At 33.2% G+C, this 23,548-nt stretch overlaps 1 protein-coding gene across 1 annotated transcript in view; it reads left to right on the forward strand.

The window, feature by feature from the left end:
• Positions 1 to 23,548, forward strand: part of Pclo (piccolo presynaptic cytomatrix protein) — a 440,245-nt gene that overhangs the window by 265,721 nt on the left and 150,976 nt on the right. The window contains 3 exon segments of the mRNA XM_008840911.2: positions 1,748 to 3,935; positions 10,338 to 10,474; positions 15,373 to 15,463. Coding sequence (XP_008839133.1) covers positions 1,748 to 3,935; positions 10,338 to 10,474; positions 15,373 to 15,463 — 2,416 coding nt within the window.

A 23,548-nucleotide genomic window follows, 5' to 3' on the forward strand; every position in this document is an offset into this window, starting at 1 on the left:
CAAATTTTTGTGAGATGTATTTTTTACAACTAGAGTCTCTTTAAAAGGTTTGGAATGTAAACTTATCAGCAAGCCATAGTTATGTGCAGAAATAAGATTTTTGAAGTAATAGTTAATTACTTAAATTTTTAAGCAGTTGTCTCATTTGACCTTCATAATGACTTCATGGCTTAATTGTGTATATTATATAAAAGTTAAGAAGTGAGGGGAAGAAACCGTAATATATTGGACAGCTGGTTTGGAAATGTTCTTTATCCAGTTTTCCTCATATTTGTCTATGTGTATAAAAAGACAATAATGTCAGAATCACTGTAACCTGTTACATAGAGATAAAACATTTATTTATTTCTACCCATACTTTAAATTCAGAAATAGAGGGGCTATAGTGATGGCTTAGTGATTAAGAGTGCTTACTGCTCTTGCCGGGGGCCCTGGTTCAGGTCCTAGCATTCACATGGTGGCTCTGGTCCTCTTCTGAGCTCCTCACTATGCATCCATACATGTAGGCAAAACACTTGTACACATAAAAATAAATAAATCTTTATAAAAATTTCATAACTATGTATAAAACTCAATCGATCTTTAGGATGTTGTTTCTTATTATTTAGGAAACAACCAGAGGGGTGCCTGTGGAGAGCATGAAAATTATTTATGAGAGCAGATCAACCATATGAAGGAAGGGAATTGGAGATGATTTTTTAAAAGCAATGAAAGCATTGGGTCTTGGACAATGTGATCTGATAAATAAGGCATCATTTCATTTTCCAAACCTAGAGGAATGTATTTTCTATTACTTTGTAGGATACTGAGAATATATACTACTTTTTTTTCTACCATTATTCTTTGATGACTGAAGGGTAGGAAAGAGTTAAGGTCTTTCGATTACAAGAAAGATAAATGAAAGGATAGCATCTTATAAGGAACCTCTGATAAGCAGAGAAAAATTTGAGCTCTCATTTAAATATGCTACTGGATGTGTTCTCAGTGTTAAAAATATCAGTATATTCAGCTGTATATGGTCAAAATGATCTTGCAAGTCTTTGGCTACTCTGATATTAATAGAGTCTGAATACCTGGAGTTCTAAGAAGGCAAGTTTTTGACAAATTAATGAAATTAAACAAAAAATAATTTATAAGTAACCAAATGAATATTTTATCAAATTAAAAATGTTTCAATGTACTTTTCATAGTTAATTGTTTTGTCTTCTTGCAAAAAAATAATAATACAGTGAGAAGAAAGTAAAATTATTATTAAAGCATACCAAATTTTACAGAAAATATGGACCGAAGTAATCATGGAAATATTGGAAATAGTAAGATAGATACAATGTGATGTTAACATGGTTAAAAAAACTTCAACAACTGCAAATCATATTTCAGATGACCAATTATACTGGGTCTAGTTAAAAATGATAGTTGTATTAACTTAGAATGAAAATGAGTTTGAAAAGTTATTCTAAGAGCTTAACTAAAATATAAACTTACATAAGCAATTCATTTGCTGTTGGTTTTAAAACTCATCTCACATGTTAAAAAATTATGATATGAGTAACTAATTTCAATTTTTTTCAGTTGACTTTATTTTTGGTGAAGTCTTAAAATTATGGAAATTATATTTTATTTTACTGTGATTGCTACAGTATGCATGCAATAAATCATTTATTTAAGTGTAAATTGTGTACTGCTTTTTGGGGGGGATTTTTGTTCTTTGATAATGAAATACCATGTTTTGTTTCCTTGATTGTAGACAAAAGGTTCTCAAACTATGACAGCCGCTGGCACTCAGAAAAAAGTTAAGAGAACACTACCAAATCCCCCTCCAGAGGAGGTATCCACAGGAACTCAATCAACTTACAGCACAATGGGCACTGTTTCCAGGAGAAGGATATGCAGAACCAACACCATGGCTCGAGCCAAGATTCTCCAGGACATAGACAGAGAGCTTGATCTTGTGGAAAGAGAGTCTGCCAAGCTTAGAAAGAAGCAAGCTGAACTGGATGAAGAAGAAAAGGAAATTGATGCCAAGCTACGGTACCTGGAAATGGGAATTAACAGGAGGAAAGAGGCATTATTGAAAGAGAGAGAGAAGAGAGAGCGTGCCTACCTGCAGGGTGTAGCTGAGGATCGTGATTATATGTCTGACAGTGAAGTCAGCAGCACCAGACCAACAAGGATAGAAAGTCAGCACGGTGTTGAGAGACCACGAACCGCTCCCCAAACTGAATTCAGCCAGTTTATACCACCACAAACCCAAACAGAATCTCAGCTAGTTCCTCCTACAAGTCCCTATACACAATACCAGTACTCTTCTCCTGCTCTGCCTACCCAAGCACCGACTCCATACACCCAACAATCTCATTTTCAGCAGCAAACATTGTACCATCAGCAAGTCTCACCTTATCAGACTCAACCAACCTTCCAAGCCGTGGCAACAATGTCCTTCACACCCCAAGCTCAGCCCACTCCAACCCCACAACCATCTTATCAGTTACCATCCCAGATGATGGTGATACAACAGAAGCCTCGGCAAACAACACTGTATTTGGAGCCCAAGATAACATCCAACTATGAAGTGATTCGCAACCAACCCCTGATGATAGCTCCTGTTTCTACTGATAATACATATGCCGTTTCCCATCTTGGGAGTAAGTACAATAGTTTAGACTTGAGAATAGGTTTGGAGGAAAGAAGCAGCATGGCAAGCAGTCCGATATCAAGCATATCTGCAGACTCTTTCTATGCAGACATTGACCACCACACTTCGCGGAATTATGTCTTAATAGATGATATTGGAGAGATTACCAAGGGGACAGCAGCATTAAGCACAGCATTTAGTCTTCACGAAAAGGATCTGTCCAAAACAGACCGTCTCCTTAGACCCACAGAGACACGTAGGTCTCAAGAAGTGACAGATTTCCTAGCACCTTTGCAGACTTCCTCCAGATTGCATAGTTATGTGAAAGCAGACGAAGACTCAATGGATGATCCTTATGAGTTGAAGCTTCTGAAACACCAGATTAAACAAGAGTTCCGCAGGGGAACAGAGAGTCTAGATCACCTTGCTGGTCTTTCACATTATTATCATTCTGATACAAGCTATAGACACTTCCCCAAATCTGAGAAGTACAGCATCAGTAGACTCACACTTGAAAAGCAAGCAGCCAAACAATTACCAGCAGCCATACTTTACCAAAAGCAGTCAAAGCATAAGAAATCATTAATTGACCCTAAAATATCAAAGTTTTCACCTATTCAAGAAAGCAGAGACCTTGAACCTGATTATTCAAGCTATATGACTTCCAGCACTTCATCTATTGGTGGTATTTCTTCTAGGGCAAGGCTTCTTCAAGATGATATCACTTTTGGCCTCAGAAAAAATATTACAGATCAACAAAAGTTTATGGGATCATCACTTGGCTCTGGACTGGGCACATTAGGAAGTACCATTCGGTCAGCTCTGCAGGATGAAGCAGATAAGCCATATAGCAGTGGCAGCAGGTCCAGGCCTTCCTCCAGACCATCTTCTGTCTATGGACTTGATTTATCAATTAAGAGAGATTCTTCCAGCTCATCACTAAGACTAAAAGCACAAGAGGCCGAAGCTCTCGATGTGTCCTTTGGTCACTCATCCTCTTCTGCCAGAACTAAGCCTACCAGTTTGCCAATCAGCCAGAGTAGAGGAAGGATACCAATTGTAGCCCAGAATTCTGAGGAGGAAAGTCCCCTCAGTCCTGTTGGCCAACCAATGGGAATGGCCAGGGCTGCAGCTGGACCCCTGCCACCCATATCTGCAGATACAAGGGATCAGTTTGGATCAAGTCACTCATTGCCTGAAGTTCAACAGCATATGAGAGAAGAATCACGGACACGGGGGTATGACCGTGACATAGCTTTCATCATGGATGACTTCCAACATGCCATGTCAGACAGTGAAGGTAAATTGGGCCTCAGACTACCCTGTTACTCTCAAAACTCAAACCCTTACCTTTTTGCATGCTTAATTTTCCTTCTCGAAAGATGTATTCTTTCTTGGTGTGTGTTTTGCATGTTTACTTCTAATTTATTTCTTGTACATGGAAATTTTATCTTGTGTATTGATTTTGTGGCATGTTATTCTCTGATTAATTTTAGTCTATTATTTTATTCTGTTTCTTGTTTGTTGGTTTGCTTGTTTCCTGTCTTCTTTTCTTAAACAATTATTAAATAATTCTATCAATAAAATATGGTCATCTTTTAAATCCATAATTTGGAAGCTTTTCTTTGTATGGCACTTTTCATTTTTAAAAATATATTTAGATATATGTAGTCAGTTTTAGTTTGTGTAATCATTAAAGGTTAGAGCCAATAAGAACTGTTTGACTAGATGTTGTGATAGAGATAACTGTTCACTAGGTCAGAGGTTATTCTATTTTTGAGAACTTTTCAGTTTCTGATCTTAGTATAATATATAATTTTATGATTCTCATTAAATTTGTTTCATCTCCCTTCATTATGAAGACTACAACTGACAAATTTGTACATTCGTGTTACATGCTACAAAATTTAATTCTGATTGAGATATTGAAAAAGAAATCTTTTTAGTATATATAAAACAATCTATTTAAAACTCAAAAGATAAAAACTGCTTTGCAGAGTGAGACTGTTGGAGTTCAGGACTTCGTGTTTTGTCCAGTTGACTTTTCTTTGCCTTTGCCTTTCTAACATTACATATTGCTGTACAAACTTGTTTTTCTAGTTTTTCATGTTGAACAAGTACCCACTAAACTAAAATGTGGTTTGAAGTAGAAATTGTACTTGTTTAATCATATAGAACCATAAAAATTTTAGAAAGTTCTAAGTGTGGCGGCACACACCTTTAATCCCAGCACTTGGGAGGCAGAGGCAGGTGGATCTCTGTGAGGTCGAGGCCAGCCTGGTCTACATAGTGAGTTCCAGGTCAGCTGGAACTACAGGAAGACCCTGTCTCAAAAAGACACCCCCCCTCAAAAAAATAGCTCCTACTTTTAAAATTGAACATATTCAGAAACCAAGGTTTCAGTGTGGAGAAAGATTGGGAACACAGATAGAGACTTTTGATGCCTTAACTGCCTTAACTATTACCTATGTCTCAAAAAGACCAAAAAAAAATTTTTTTTAAGAAAGTAATCCAGTGCAGACTATAATTTTGAACACAGAGAAGTTGTAATAGGGCATGCCATAATTTTCTCTTATTTATTTATTTAGACAGATCTTACTCTATAGCTCATGCTGAGTTGGAACTCACTATGCAGATCGGGCTGGCTTCATTTATGGTGATTCTTCTGCCTCAGCCTTATGAGTGATTTTGCCAGTTGTTTGAGCCACGATGCCTAGCCTTTTGTGATAGGTAATTCCCTCTGTAGTTTGTGTTTGAATATATGCAGGCTTGAGGTCCTGGAAATAAAATATTTCTGAGCAAATAAAAACATTATTATCTCATTCTTTTGGAGACCAGAACTAATGTTAATATCTCCCTTTTAAAACTTCCTTGGTGAAAACTCACAGGGAAATATGTTCATGAAAAGCATTTTCTTTCTATTTTTTTATGTAGATAGATATATGATTTTAGACACTGAAGTACAGAAGTTTTACTGAGATAAATGGTACTGAAATAAAACAGATCATTTATTTTCTTTTGAAATTTCAGTAGACTGGTCTCCTTTTTATTTGTTTTCCTCTTTCCTACCTCACTGGTTGACCATTTTTATTGACAGTTTGTCACTTAAATAAAACACTCTATTTGTATATTTTTTTACTAGACCAAATCTACATAACTTACTAGAAATTGTGATAGTATGTGAAAACAGTTGTCCTTTTTTTTCTAACACACATTATACACATATAGAATGATTGTTGAAAAGAGTAGTAAGCCTCTTCAATATACATATCTGTAAAAATAAAAGAAAAACTCTTGGGGATTTATGGTAAACATCACCTAAAGGCTATGTGCAACAGAGATCAACAATTTTCTGTAAAGTTTGACAAATGGAGTTATTCTCTTGAATCTTTCTTTAGCTGGGTGTTAGATATGTAGATACTTACAGCTATCTCAGTATGTAGCATGTATTTGATTCCATCAATACTAGATTAACTCACTATTCCTTATTTCTGTGTTTGAATGGTGCATGTTCGTATTCATCAATGACTAGACTACTGTTTTGATAAAAAATGTAAGCTATCAGGCATCCTTCAGAACAATGAGGTGAATAAAGATGATGCCAAAGTAGAAAGCATTGAAGAGAAATTTAAGAACTAAAATGTGTTTGAAATGAGGCAGACGAAATTTATTCACAAAGTTATCAATACAGAATTTTGTAAAGAGCAGCTATGACAATTTGAATTAATTTAGTAACTCTATGTGTTTCAATCATACTATTTGTGTTTAAAAGATTTGCACAGAAGCCTGACATGGCAGCACCCATCTTTAATCCCTCTACTCAGGAGGCAGAGGCAGACAGATCTCTGTGAAATACAGGTTAACCTGGGATGGTCTACATATGGAATTCCAAGCTAGCTGGGACTACATAGTAAGACTTTGTCTCAGAAAAGAAAAAAAAAAGTTTTGCACAGTAAAATATTAAATATTTTCTTTGTTTTCACAACACGTGACTTTTTTTCTAATGAGCAATGCTCTTTTAATTGAAATCATGAATTCCGTAAATATTTAAGGAAGAAAAAAATAGTTCCTGTAACAGCAGCCCTGAGGCACAGACAAGCAGATCCCTGGGGCTCACTCACCAGCCATGTTAACCAAAAGAGAAACTCCAGGTTAAGTGAGGTACCATGTCTCAAAAAAATAAAATAAAATAAAATAAAAATAAGGTGGAGAAGGTATTGAAAAAGACATCCTGATAACAGTCTCTGGTCCACACATGGCTATACTGGCAAGTGCAGGTACACCCACAGAGGGGCATATATACATATATTTTAAAAAGATTTTCTCAATCCCATTTTTCTTAGTGTTTATAAACTCAAAATGTTAGGGAATTTTTACATAAATTTTAGCAGATATAATCTTATCCCTGTATTTAACTATTAAGATAATTTTTGAACAGTATAAGATGCATTAGTTTATTTAGTATCAAATGTGCTGTTTGCAAATTTTTCTGCACTCCCTCTGAATTCAGTTAAACTTGCTGCAGACTATCAGGTGCTCTTCAGCTGTATTCTCTAGGACTCTATTTTCTTCCTCTTTTGACTTGTCACTTGGAATAAAAGCTAGGCAGGTATAATTTATGTTGCTTAGTATTTATGGTCATTCACAAATCTACTTTTACCACCACAGTCCTGTGTTGAAAATATTATTTTAAATGCGGCTTGTCCCACTGCCCCCAAAAGTAGATAGGTTGATAGATGGATTTTTATAAAACTATAATGAGGCCCAAAAATTCCAGCATAAAAGTGGGAAAGTGAGTAAGAAACTCCATCTCCAGCTGAGGAACTATTGGTAACCAATAGCTGCTGGGAGGAGGAAAGTCAATCTTTATCAAGGGTTAAACTTTGGGTAGATTAACCAGGCTCCAGTGGATGAGAGCACAAATTAGACTCAATAGGCCATTATATAAATATATGTTTACACATATATGTATATATTTATGTATGTATATATATATATATGAATAGAGTACATGAAATCAGGTGGGGGAGTAGTAAGGGGATGCAGATGGGGGTATAAATATGATAATATGTTGTGTGGAATTCACAAAAATTCAATTAAAAATCATGAAAAACAAATATATAAAACTATTTGACCACTATGTGATACTGATCAGAATTAAACTCTTTGTCAGACCATTCTTATGAGTAACATTACATTTTCAAATAGTTTATTTGAATTTTGCTTTGAAAAATTCAATATTACTAACTTTTCATAGAGGGTATTAAATTCTAGAAAATTATTTGAACCAGCTTGAAAGAAACATGTTATTTTTTTTTCTTTTTGGTCTTTTTGAGACAGGGTGTCCTCCTAGCCCTAGCTGGCCTAGAACTTGCTATGTAGACTTGGCTGGCCTCCATCTTACAGAGATCCTCCTGTCTCTGCCTCCCGAGTGCCAGAGTAAAGGTGAGTACCACTTCACTCAGCACAGAAGCATGTTGCTTTTTGTAAATTATATTTTTATTGTGCCTCCACTATGGCAAATAAAACCACTGTTATAAACAGCTAACCCTAATATATACCTCAATTTAATTTAATTTAATTTAATTAGTACTCAATATTTTTACTCAATTTAAATAAAACTCAATAAGGAAGATAGAATTCAATGCAAAAGCAGATTCACTCAGTCTGGTTGTTTTTGGTTGATTCTATATTCCTATTAAAGATGGTGAATATTCACATTCAGTTCATCTAGGACTATTATTATAAACAGCAGAAAAATCACAGCAAGTAATCAAAACTAGAACTAAACTGATGAATATCCGACCATATTTTTATAGCCATAGCCCCCCAAAACACATGTTTTTAAACTATTGTATTTAAAATGCAATTAGGTAAGTTATATATCCAAATGAAATAACTACTGTATTATTCATGAATCACTTATAGCATTATGAACTATTATTTTCTTTTTTGAGAAATGCATGTAAGATATATACAAAATTATATTCTCCTTAAGGAAATTAAGCATATTCTATTAAGTTCACAGACTGATGATCAAATGATGACTGTTTTATTTTTATTTATCGACTATCTCTTAACATTAAATAATTTTTTGGTAAATTTAGTCACGACTTCAAGTGGACACTGTAGTATACATAATAAGTACTGACTGTGAAGATTGACTATTAATTAGGTTTAGAGACAAATTTTTTGTTTGTTTTCAGTTGTATGTTCTTTTTGAGACAGTGTCTTCCTGTAGCCCCAGCTGTCCTGGGACTCACAATGTAGACCAGGCTGGCCTTGAGCTCACAGAGATCTCTCTGCTAAAGACAAATTATTTTGATATGCTCATACTTATGATGCTTGGCTTCTTTCTCTAGTTGATGACTACTCTATCCTTCACTCATTCAACAAATAATTATTTAAGTTATGCTTTGTGTAAGACAATGCTTTTATTGTTGAGGGAGCAAAAATAACAAAGGAGATATGAGCTTTCTGTATAAGCAATTTAGTTTGATAGGCAAGATCAGTTAAGTATCTGAGTATCCACAATCCAGGCATGCATTCCTGGATTTCCTCAAATCTAAGGTTGATGAAACCATGATATGGCACCTCTCATTTTATATTTACATGGGGAACATGGTGTGCTTAAGGAGCAGTGGTGAATAAAGCCACTGTATACAGCCTTACATACACTGGTGCATACACTGGATTGTCCAAAAAATGATAAGGATAATATGGGGACAAGGTCTTGGGAAGAACTTTTACGGGACAGGTTCCCAGTGTGCTTTCCAAAGGTGGTTAGCTGGGGACCAAGACTATCACCAGGGGTTCCAAGAATATAAAAATTTATAATAAGTCAAATACTATATATTCAGTAAAATGAAATTTTAATCAATATATAATATCCTTAAGAAACCTAGGAAGAACTGATAGAGTAAGGTGAAACATTTTAAATAATATTTGAATGCTTAAAATGTTTTTTAATATTATTAAGTTTTATCATTGTGTAAGTTAATAAACAAGTAATTCTCAAATTTCTAAATCAGTCTTTTATCAGAAAATAATAATTTTATTTGTATTAAAAATTTTTATAGGTGGATTGATTTTTAGATATATTTTAAATATTAAACTACTAAGCTTTTGTGGCACACATGTACCTAGCAGTAACACATAGGATATCCTAGAATTAAATACTTTTATTTATGAATTTAAATAAATGCCATATTTTCAAAAACATATTCATTCAGGTTTAAAACAAGCAGCTATATATTGCTACTTGGTTTATATAAAGCCAGAAATTTAACAGAAACTTACATACTCCAGGGTTGAATTTGCTTTTGACTTTTAGTCGTACATGGTGGGGAAATGCTCATCAATGGAAACTATTAGATTAGGGTTGAATGAAATTATTCTTGTTCCTTTATGTATTTATTTTATCATCTAAACGTTATACTGATTTAAAATATAATTTTGTGTTGTTTTATTTTGTTCTGAGATAATGCACTTTAGAGTGTATCATTTTCAATAGGCTATTCTTTTGTATGAAAACTTTTAAATACTAATGAAAATGATTTTTCTAGTCTCGTTGGGAGTTGTGTCTAAAATGCATGCCATAGCTAACAAGCCCGATGCATGTTAATACCAGAGAACATCTGCTTCCCTCTATCATCTGTATTAGTTGCAGTTGCAATGTATGTTATTTCCTTGGTCTCCAAAGCCTATCACTTGCGTCGTGAGGAAACGGATTGGTTTGATAAACCCAGAGAGTCTCGCTTGGAAAATGGCCATGGTCTGGACCGAAAACTGCCAGAAAGATTGGTTCACTCTAGACCCCTCAGTCAACATCAAGAGCAAGTAAGTGTGATGCTTCAAAATCTTTTAGATTTGTCAACTACAACAGGAGTCAGTTCTAAAATAGAACGCTTTAATATCCTAAATGATTGTCAATGAATTTCACAAGTGATTCCTTTCAGTCACTTAATGAAGAAAGTTCTCCATTTCATCAGCTCTGATCACATCGGATTATAGCTCTGATGCTTCCTCCAGGCAAGTGAAATGATTCATTAATACAGTAGATAATTATAATACTTATATACATCTATAGCACTGACATACAAGGACAATACGTGGTGCTCCTGAAGAGTTTGCAAGAATATTGAGTGACATAACTTTGTGTAGTTATTAATGTTTTCCTAAAATAGCATGTTTGGAAGCTGTGAAATACCAAATATGAGGATAAGCAAGGCAAATCAGATAGGAGAGCAGGAAGGTTTCACATGGAGGGTGGAGGTTTACTGTATGGAAACAGTTGTTTTGCAATCGCTTTCAGATTTTATTTTTTTGACAACTCATAAAATATATATTTTCAATATATTTTATGAATAATGTAACTGAAACATAAGTAAATTTGAGAATTGTATAAATGTTTCCAAAATTTATGATCATACTTTAGTGCAAATGGAGTGATGTCGAGTTTAATCTTGAAAGATTTTTATTTGGGGAGCTGGAGAGATGGCTTGGTAGTTAAGAACACTGGCTGTTCTTGCAGAAGACCCGGGTTTGAATCCCAGCACCCATATGGCAGCTAACAACTGTCCATATCTCCATTTCCAGGGATCTGATAGCCTCTTCTGTCTTCCGTGGGCACTTATCTACATGCAGGCAATACACACATGCATATAAAATAAAAACAATAAATAAAATATTTTAAACAAATGAAAAAGGAAGATTTTTATTTGGAAAAAGTGGAAGTTAATCTGAGTTTTCTTAATTCAGTTGTTTAGCATGTCAGATACTTCAAGGAAGAGCATTCATGATTCTTACGTGGCCCTGAAAGAGATGGCTGACACACTTCATTATGTTAACCCTTCACTTACTCTGCTCAGTGATTTCTATGTATTAATCACAACCATATTTTAAATACCTTCATGATCTACATGCACTTAATTAAATTTATTGCACAATATTTTAATTTGGAAGACACTGATATTGAGGAGTATATAAACACAGTTTTCTGTGTAAGTACTATCAATAAATTATCTCTATCTTCAGATTTGATTTCTTCCTAAGCAATTACAGTTCTCATGGTTAAGTTGTATTAAATGTAATTACCTTTTCTACAAATTTCCATGTTTTGTTTTTCCATCTGCAATCATTTTAGAAAAATATTAAAACTCTATACATTATAAATATCATCTTTTTAGTTTTTTGTCTTTAGTGCATCCTTTATCTGGGGTTGTATTGACTGCTATGAACATATTCATATGCTTTCTTTCTTTCTATTTGGTTTTAATGTATCAGAAGATATTAAACTATGCTTTTCTTTCCATTTCTTGTTATTCTTACCATCATATTTTTAGTTTTATTTTAACTCTCATTATAAAGATCTGGGTAGGAGTGTAGACAAAAATATTTCAACAAGTTTTAAAATCTTAAATTTCCCTTAACCTGCAAATTTTAAAATAATCTCCTTAGCATAATCTTTATTTGCTTTTAAATAGTATAATTATTACATCATACCCATCTGTACCTCTGAAGCTTACTATTTCCTGCAAACCTAATAAAATTAATGAAAATGTAAATGTTATCAAAATCATATCATTTACTACATAAATTGTAGTACTTAAAAAAGACAAATACCCTTTGCTATCTAACACTGTTCCAAAGATTCAGTCCCTAAAGTTTCCTCAAAAGAAATCTCAAAAGATTTCTTCAACTAATTTCTTACTTAGCATTATTTGAGAGTACATAAATGTGATATATAAATATGATATCACAAATTATATTTTGTTCCTAGTTTTCTGATACTGACACCTACAGATGAATGATTTGATCAACTCAGGATAGAATTGATCATATTTTAAATAATTACTTATAGACTGTTGCAATGGCAAATATAAGCAGGAAAAGCTTATTAATTATTTTTTCATTTTTATTCTTATTTCAGGAAGTAAGAAGCTTTAAGATCTTCATTGGTTGAATGAAACAGCCATGTGTATTTTCTTTTTTATAGAAATCTTACACTTTAAAAGTGCATCTTTATTCGATGTACATTAAACTACAAAACAATATTCAATTGTCAAAAATGCAAATGCGTAGTTATAAATTACTTATAAAGTAAACAGCCATACAAGTACTCCAAAGACCATGACCGTGCCCCCAAAGTCTATGTGTCCCTTGTAGATTATAACCTCTCCTTCACAAAAACAAGTAATGAATATGATGGCTGTTGTAGTAATAATTTTTCACTATTCTTTATGTTTTTTCTAAGTAGATTCTAAATAGAAGATAACATGTGCTTTAACTACAAAGCATTCCAGAGTGTAATTACATAAATTTCAAAACTCATGCTTTTTTGCATTGATACCTGTCTTCAGATACTGTCTTCCTCTTTAATTCAGGAACTGTATTTTGGTCTAGAGGATAGCAAAATGGTATTTTTTTATTTAGTTCCCTTCTTTGCATATCTGATAAAAAATTCAATACTTAGATCTTGCAACAAATACACTTAGATGCTGTTATTTGAAAACATGTATAACAAGAATTTATGCTGATAAAGTATTTTGTGGGGGTGAAGAGTAAAGTCAATTGACTAATGCAAACACTAATTTATCTCCTTTAAAAATATTCCACACAAGACTTTGAACAGAAAGAGACTTATGTCTAAAAAATTATTAGAATTATAACCATATCAATGACAAAATAACAAAAAGAGTAAATTCATTTTCTTTCAAATATGTGCGTTTGTGCTTAATCTTTGCACTAGTCAATACAATTCCAAATGTTCTTTGTGAACAAATTGTCTACTCTCAATTATTTTTAAGTTTTTCCTATTTCACTTAATCCGTGAATAGGATTAGTGTCCTTTAGATGGTGATTGTAAAAGTCAGCGTATCATGACTATTATGTAATTCCTTTACTCTCTACAGATATGCCCACATCTTCTGCAAGCCCTATATAGTTGCTGCATTAGGGTACAGTAGTCTCTGCTAAAGGGACCCTGCTTTAGACTCTTGTCACTTGGTTACCTATATTTGTCACTCTTGTTACCATGCATACATGCCCTCCTGCAACAAGACATCCCGGTTACTACTACTATCTTGCAACAAACCTGGAGAACATTCTTTTCCTTTGTGCTTTGGTGTACAGTATGATTTATGTGTTTGATTGTGAATATCTACATCATAGCTGCTCTCTGTCCCATCCACCCTGCCATGTAGGTGTGTAGTGCCCAACACAATGCTGAGTCAAACCACTCAGGTACTCTCTGTCCACTGTAGCAAGCATGCACGGTAATGGAAGTGAATGAATGTGTATAACTATTAGCTATGTTAATGCAAAATTTATTTTATAAATGTGTAGACTCAATTTATGAAATATTTAGAGTTAGGAAAGAAGAATAGTGCATTTTCTGGAATGCTCATAGGCACTAGTTCTCTGCCCCTTAATGTCTCAATTAGACTCGATGCTTCCTTTGGCCATGCTCCTGATACTATTGGTAAAAGGAAAAGCTGCCCCATGACCTGTTCTCTGTCAGGATTTGCCTGCCATTGTGTTTCTGTTTTCTATAATATAGGCTCAGCCATATTGATCATAATTTAAAAGTTTAATGTTTTAGTAAGTGTACTAATAATGCTGGTTGCAAGCAGCCTTAGGAACTATGGGAGACTGAGTGGAGAGTCTCTGAAGGAAACATTCATGGAAATAATGATGTTCAGTATCTCTTCTAATATCATCATAGATATTGACTAAAAGGAAATAATGGCTCACTGATAAAACTATCATGAAAAAATTTAGATGCCTGCTTACTCTTCCAAATTGTCTAATAGATGCGCTGGGATTACATCTGTAGTAACTAGTCTAGAAATTGTAAGCCTGCTCTAAATGCAAAGAAATGTTTTATTTATTTTAACCAAGTGAGGCAACTGGTGTTTAAAAATTATCATTAAACACTATCTAGAATTTTTTTTAATGTTTGAAATAAGAATGAAGTAATATACACCAGTTGTAAGGCATAATCTCTGGTACCAAAGCAAAGTTCATTTATGTAATAGTGTTGAAATAAGACTCAGCATCAGTAGCAGTAAGTGTTACTCCTTCTACTCTGAGGAATTTCTATAGTAATGAGAAAGAGCACCATCAAAAACATAGCCTTTGATTACAAAGATGGCATCAGGAAGTATTTGAATGAGCAAAGATTTCATTTATTTAGACAGAATTAGTCTGAACATGAATCTAGCAGATGTGCTCAGTAGAATTTGAAAAGAAAACCCAAGCAACGAAACATATCACAGACTTAATTGGCGTGATGAAGCTGTAGAGTGAGATCTTCTCTGGACTTTCTCCACTAGTTTCATTTAACTGCTGAAAGTGAAAAATGCCTTTCCATTTCCAGACTGTCAAGTGAAAAATCAGAAGTGGACAGTTTTCTATATACATTACACATTATCATCAATAATGAGTGCATAATACTGTAGTGAGAGACATCTTTGAAAACCTGATATACATTCATTAATTTCTTGAATAAAACAAATCAGTTTGCAAGAGCAATTGTTTATAAATGCAAAAACCATAATGAACTCAGAAACTAAACATGATATAGTATGAATATATATCCTTCAATTATTATCATTGGAGAAGCTCTCAATATATTTGCACTGATTTAACTGGTGCACTTTGAAATAAGCAAGTCTAATTCTGCATATTGTATTTCACCTTAACACTGATTTCACCTTAGTCCGTATATGTCTTAGATTCTACAGATGAACGGGAAGACGATGCATTACATTTTTCCTCATGCCAGAATAAAAATAAGCAGAGACTCTAAGGACCACACAGTTTCAGGTAAAGCAAATCAAACAATCTTCTCATTTTATATCTTAATGTCATGTTGTCATATGTATTTAAATATCATTAAGTTTTAGAAAACCACTTTTTATCTCAAAAACTGTATTTTAAAACATGTCCAAATACATTTGAGCACACAAATCATTAATGACATGATTTTCATGTCACTAAATGGTACAGATTTAGATCTTTCTCTTCATTAGTTGTATCTTTAAAGGTACAAATTACAATGCTTAAAATCACTGTTTTAGTAAGTAACATAATCACTGTATTGTAGCGTATTTCAATCTATTAAATAATAGAGTCACTGATGGTAGAGAAATTAAAGGTCTAGAGTTCCTCTAATAATTAAATCCCTCTATAATGTATGAAGGTGAACACTGTCTATTATGCTGAGTTTTAATGATAGAATTTTAAGCTTCTCATTTTGAAACAATTTTAGACCTCCCGAAAATGGCACAAGTTGTTTTTTTCCTAATGTTGACATTTATCTAACTATGCTAAATGGATCAGCCCAAGGAAATCATCTCGATTATGGTATTATGAAGACAGTGGTAAGCCTTATCCAAATTTTGAATTTCTTCACTAACCAATTATTTTGATTACTGGTTCAAGATGCAATCTCGGGTCTCATATTTCACTTAATTGTCATAGTACCTGCATGTAACCCACCTTAATCATTTCTTAGTCTTCCTTTGTCTTTCATGAATTTGAAGCTAGTGAAAAATAATAGGACTTTCATATTTCAAATGAAATTTCCATTATTTAAATCAGTGTGATGAAATATACTTTTTCAGTTGACGAAATACCGAACACTGGGTGTTTCTTGTATTCTCCCAAGTACTTTATATTGTTTGTATTTTGTGTGCACTATACATAAACAGAAAGTATTCGTAAATATATAAAGGTGCTGCTGTGTGGTGTATGTGCGGGAGGTCAATCTAACATGGTATATGTGATGGTTTAATTTCATGTTTGTGTCTTGGTTTTGTGAAAAGGTGGTATTTCTTCAGTTGTAATTGCCATTGAAATTTTGGAGTATGGGATATGTAGCTGTGGAACAGTTTTAACTTGGAGCAATTTTGCTGTCTATTTTCACAGAGAATGAGTCAGAAATCTAATGTTGTTTTCCATTTAAGTTAGGTAATTTTTCATCTGCCAAACAAAGATAATTCAGCTTATATGTATATTGCTATTCAGACTGTATGTTTTAGTACTGATGAAATCTCAAGGTTAATGCTTAAAGTCCAGGGCTCTTTGTCCATCATTTTGTTCCTAGAAAATTCATCAGAAAGATGTATCACTTACTTAGATTATAGTTTCATTTATTGAAAAATTTAAGTCACTGAGTCCAATCAGTGCTGCAGTGGTTCTTTTGTAGAAGTTATTACTTGTTGAAAATTATTTTAGTTTCTTCCATCACATAAAACAACAGAACACTTTCTGATAATGCCAAATTTATTTTTGTAGACTATATGATAGAAATCTTTAAACCATTTCCCCTAAATTAATAAGCCCCATATCAATGTCTCTGTTTTCTACCTTTGCTTTTATTTTTGTTTGATATTAAAGAATTATCTTCTCAGCCTTACCTTCTGCAGATCATTTTTTGTTTTACTTCAACTAGAAAACGTTAAAATACAGAAATGGAAATAAGTCATAAAGACCTGGACTGGAATTCATCTCTAACATTTATTTAAATTTTGAGAATAAAATTTTTGTATGGAAAATAAGATGAGTTTGATGTCTTGTACATAATTAATTGCAAGTGACTCTAATACAAAACTTTGCACTTATTAGACACTGAACAAATATTATTTTCTCTTTGCTAGAGAGAAATGAGTTGGGATAAAAGAATAAAATGTAGCAATCAAGAAATGAAAATTCCATCTTATGGTTTCAGAAACACAGCTGTTTAAAATATGCCAAAGAACCACTAATTTTTAAAAGCAGACATGCTTTGTAGAGTTTCAGTATAGACTGGTGACATCTGTTAGGCTTCAAAGATTAATCAACAATTACAGTAACAAAGAAGGTTGAAGTGGGTAATCTTAAAAGACAGCAGAATCTTCCTTGGAAATAGGGGCTCATTTTCTATTCCTCATTATTCAACACTTTTGGGGGGATTCTATAAGCAGTAAATAAATTCTATAGATTTCATTGGCTCTGAGTAGTGATTCCAAATGTGTGTTGTTCTTTCTCATCCTTATTATTATTTTCTATATAATTTATTATTTCAATATCAGAAATATCCACTTTGAATGTTCATGTTAATTGTTTTGTTTTGTTTTTCCGGTGTTTTTGAAACAGGGTCTCCCTGTAGCCCCAGCTGGCCTGGAACTCACTATGTAGACCAGGCTGGCCTTGAACGCACAAAGATAGTCCTGCCTCTGCCTCCTGAGTGCTGGAATTAAATGCGTGCACCACCGTGCCCTGGCTTTGTCAGTTTAATTTTTGCATGCATTTTATATGAGCAAAATCAAACAATACACAGTTTTGATATCTTGCTTATCTCGTTTTCCAAAACTTTTAGATTAGTCTATATCTGTTATTTTTTTTCCTTTTCATTGCCAAATATATTCCATTCTTTTAATATTCTATATTTCACTTATCTTAATGATTTTTCCTAGGTTGTTTAAATATTTTCATACCAGTTTTAGTATGTATCTTTGTTATCTTCATTGTATGGTTTCCTAGATGTGAAACTTCTGACCTGTATCATTTCTGCTTGACTGCTTAAGAAACTGCCTACTCATTACTCAAAATGAGCATGCCATTTCACATTCCTTCCAGTAATGTCTAAGGCTTCCACTGTTCAACATCATTGTTAACTCTTGTCAATACATAGCTTTTTGGTGGGTGTAATTAATTTATACTTGTTTTAATTTGCTTTCTCTAATGATATGATTTTGAGCATCTTTTCATGTGTTTCAAAACAGCATACATATTTCCTGGTGAAATGACAGTCCAAACCTTCTGTTTGGATTATTTGTCATTTAAGTTGTTAAGGGTTTTTTAACATTACAAATAAAAAGTCTTTATAAGCTATGTTGTATTTATATATTTCTTACTAGTATGTTTATTCTCCTTTAAAGAAAGTTTTGCCAGCTGTTGTAGCTCATGCCTCTAATCCCAGAATTTGGGAAGTTGAGGGAGGAGGACTGCTGTAAAGTTGAGGCTAGGCTGGCCTGTATAGTGTGGGGGAGAAAGAAGGAAGGGGAAAAAGAAAGGGAGACACGGAAGGAGGATGGGAAGAAGGGAGGGAGGGAGAAGAGTAAAGGAAAGAAAGAAAGAAAAGAAGAAAGAACAGAAGGAAAGCCATTTCACTGAAATGAAATCCAGTGTACTGATTTTTTTCTTTTAGGGTCATGCTGCCCTTGACAGTGCACTTTGCACTTTACAGTGTCACAAAGATATCCTTTTATGTTTTCTGCATGAAACATGTAGTGTCTCATGTAGCCACAGCTTGCCTTGAGATCACTACATAACTAGAGGATGGTCCTGAAATTGTGGATCTCTGTGCTAGGATTACAGGCTTCATCATGTACATATGATGGTACATGGGATTATGCAGCTTTATACCTGACTCTTTGTATATACTTTATTAGAAGAGGTTCTTGTCATGAATGTATGCAGGGTTTTGCCACAAATTTTTACTTTGTGAAGTGAGGTGATCCTGTGTGCTTTGTTCTCTGTTATTAATAAGATACATCTTAGTTGATTTCTAGATCACAAATTACTTGTCATTCTTCACATGATTTGCATTTGTTAATAGTGTATTTTATATGCTTTGTGACTTAATTTTCTTTGTTAAGGATTTATATGTCTGTTCTATGGGTATTCTATAGATTTCCTGTGATATCTTTGAATGGTCTTGAACTATAGATTTCTAAGAGTTATGTGTAAATACCTGAGTAGCTAGCCAATGGTATGCATTAAACAACATTTTACCTTCCTATAAGACAAAGCTTCATTGCTGGATTGGCATATAGATTGTGGAGAATGTTCAGAAACTTGAATTTTTTTTCCTAAATTTTTATCTGTGTTATATATCTGTGTGATCTTCTTTAGACTAGATGTTCATTTTAGTTTAGACTCTGTCTGGCTAATTCTGAATATATACCAAGACTACATTTACCTAGAGGTATGGAGAGAGTTTATTGCTTATGATTGATCTAGTAACCAGTGGCCCAACTTGGTAGCTAGATAAACGTCAGTCATCTACTTACTCTGTTCCCTTTGGCAGCCAAGCCTCTGATTTTCATGGTCCATCCTGCCCAGTAAAATTACCATGACAACTGAGCAGGAGATATTAGCTCAGAAAAGCCCAGCAGAGTTCCACTGTTCTTCCTCATATGTCAGCAGCTGTTCATAAACAACTGCTTCTGCTTGTGTGTTTTGCTAAACTTCCTGAGTGCTAACATGGCTAATATTTATAAAACTTTGTTCAATTATATAATTCACTTGTTGAGAGATTTTATTTTATAAGCTATCTGTATTGTTTTGTCAGCATTTCCATTTTTCTCTTTTTGGTTTGTTACTCCACTTTTAATTTTCTACAGGATGTAACGGACAAATGAAGAAAATTATGAATAAACATTATTGAGCACACAATGTATGCAATGTAATTTAAGATAACGAGAATATAATACAGATACAGAACTCTGTGGAAATAGACTTAATGAATTGAGGTTAAATTTCTATCAATTGAAATTCAGTAGTTTTAAGAGTAGGTTCAGATATAAAACTCTCATGGTGACCACAAACAAAATATCAATAGATTGCACACAGTGTAAATTAGAAACTAATCAAACTACATCACTACAAAAGTAAAATTAGCATGAAATAAAGCAATAATATAGAGAATGATGTACAAAAACCTATAAAGTACACAGAAAGAAAACAGTGATTAAAATATCCAATCAAAAAGCACACATTAGCAAAGCATATTTTTAAAGAAAGATACAACCATATGCTCTCTACAGTTTATTAAGCTCAGCTCCAAAGACTCAAATAGGTTGAAAGTAAAAGAATGGAAAAATATATCCCATGCTATATAACCAACAAAGGGCAGGAGTAGCTAATCATAGACAAAGCAGACTTCATTCCAAACGTTTAGAAGCATTATATATTAAAAAATGAGAATTCATCAAGAAGATATAGTAATTATAAACATGTTTATACTAAACAGTGGAGCCCTGAAAAATATTAAATAAGCATTATCCAAATTAATATAATAATAGTTGGAGGTTTCACTGTGTCCCTTCTAATGACAGACCTAGAGAAATGACAATGAAGAAAATAGAGGACTTGAACAGCAGTTAGACTTAACAGAGCTACAGATTATTGCAACCAAGAAGCAAAGCATGCATGTTCCTCCAGATTAACAAGAAGGATTCTCCAGGGTGGAAGAGAATGCAATTTATGATGCACACCATGATGTACTAGTGAAAATACCACATTTCCTTGGGATTTGATATCATCTACCAAATTGTTTTGATTATACAGACTTTTTATACTTAAATTATTACATTTGAAATAAAATAGAAATGAATCTATTGAGATTTGTTCTAAGAGTCTGACAAGTGATAGTATTTAGATATTCCATTATAATTTTTTATGCTTAAAAAGAAAGCTGTAGGCTTAATAACGCCCCCCCCCCAACTCTAGGCACAACCTTTCAAATAGCAACAGAATAGCAGTTCTAGGTAAATGGACCCAACTCACGTAAGAAAAACATTTTTCTGAGAAACCTTAGAAGTCCAAAGAAACTAGTCACGATATTCTATCAACATTTCAAAAAATGAGTCCAGGACATTCCTGAGTAAGACTATGACATTCCTAGAATTTGAAAAAATGTTAATGATGAGGTTGGGACAATATTCTGGGATTATATTCTGACTTCATCCTGCTGTTCGTTTCTTCCTTGTCTTACATTCTTTAATGCTCAAAGAGGTTTTCTGTTTAAAATATTTGAATGCTGGGTAAAAGCATCGAAGTAAAGCTTTTAGAAGCTGACAGTACCTAGATAGACTTTCTACTTCATTTATAGATAAATGTAAATCTCAACTTGTAAAATATGAAAGTATTGAGTGAATTATGTTTCCACTTTTGTGCAGCACGAGAGTGTACCTAGGCAATAAGAAACAGAGTAACCTTCACTCTGGCAGATGGGTATACAGATTGCTTTAATGAAAGCCATTGCACTCACAGTTTATACTGGTCTTTTTTATTTACATAAATCAAACACTCGTTGCATGTTCCCAATAGGCAACCAACATTAATATATGCAAAAATTTAGAGAAAATAGTGAAAATCCTGAATATTTTACAGACATTCTTAAAAATTATGTTGCTTTCTTCTAACTTCTGTGTTTTCTGTTTTTCTGAAATAATGTATCAGGAAATAAAAGTTTGATGTACCTCTTTTATTAGAAATATTTGCAATAAAAAATGCATAAAATACAAAGTAAAATGCTTTAGAGATTCATATTATATTTATATTCTGTCTCTAGATAGAAAAAAAAGAAAAGAATTGTGCAATATCACGTTCCTGTTTTCCAAAGGTGTGATATTGTGATCAGTAAAGTAGTTTCAAATGCCATCACCAACAAAATGCATTTGTTTTTCTCCCCCCAAAATAAAAATACTAAACAAAATTTAACCACTTTCTGTGTCCATCATATCTAATTTGAGTACTAATGGATTAAAGAAAAGATAGAATATATAAATGAATGTTTCCCACTATTAATAAAAAGCTATATTATATGGGTTCAGTCATATTTTATTCTGAATTGTAAAACCCTAAGAACTGTGCTTCCATGAAGTTGCTTAATACTTGGAGAAATAAAACCATGCAATATTGACTTTAGGGAATGATTCACTGAATGGTAATATATGTATTGAATAGCACCATTATGTGTATGAAACATACTTATTCTTAATACTAAAATATGTGCAACAAACTATGGTTATTTCTATATTTTTTGCTATATATTGCTTAATTTGCTTAAAATTGTTAACATTTAAATTTGGAAACCACACTTGCCCCATTTTGTTGTGAAGACTTTGTTTCTATTTCCCTTCAGCTACATATCTAAAAGTCATTCCACTCATCTAGCTCTCCGCTTATAATTGCTAAATGTCTAAAGTCATATGTCCTAAATACATATGTCCTAAATACATACAGGCCTATCTATCTATCTATCTATCTATCATCTATCTATCATCTATCTATAGGTTTGCATGGATATGTTTATATACTGTGTAATATAGCATAACTGCCTTTCGTTGGATGGCAATGTTATAAAGTATAAAACTAAAAGGAGATCTGTCTTAATATCAAAACTTAAATTTTTCTTTCTTTTTCTCTATATTTTTTAAAATTATTTATTTAATAACCATATAATTAGAAGAAGCATTTCATTACAAAAGCATTGACATATTCAATAACAATTTCCAGAGCTAAGATGCTTCTCTTTCAAAATTGGCTGTAAATTTTGAGGTTTACAATAGAATTAATGCAGTTATACAACATTGTACTCTGTATAAACCCTATAAGACATAAAATTAAATGAAGTTTTTAACTTTGAAAAAGATCTCCATTTCATTATTAAAATACACATTTTCATACAGAAAAATTCCTTTTTAATACAATTGACACGAAGATGCATATGCGTTTCTAATCTCTATATATCTGATTGTTGCTAGTCACAGTGGTTACTTTCTGAGCTCCTTGGCATCTAAGCATGGATGTAAAGTCATCAGGTAGATTTCAATGGTAATGTGTTTCACATCTACTAATTATTAAAAAACGAATTTTTATGCTTTGAAGAATTTTTTTTATACACCCACTTCCCAGGTAGCACAGGTAGTACCCACCCATATTTTTAACATTTTATTATTTTTATTTTATGTATATGAGCATATTGCCTGCATGTGTGTAAGTGCACCCATGTAATAATAATGCCTGTGAAGTCAGATAGCACTGCAGCTCCTACAGATGGTTGTTAGCCACCATGTGGGTACTGGGAATTGAACCCAGGTCCTCTGCAAGAGCAGTCAGTGAGTGCTATTAACCACT

The sequence above is a fragment of the Nannospalax galili genome, unplaced genomic scaffold (genome assembly GCF_000622305.1).
Source record: "Nannospalax galili isolate Female #2095 unplaced genomic scaffold, S.galili_v1.0 scaffold639, whole genome shotgun sequence".
Classification (NCBI taxonomy): domain Eukaryota; kingdom Metazoa; phylum Chordata; class Mammalia; order Rodentia; family Spalacidae; genus Nannospalax; species Nannospalax galili.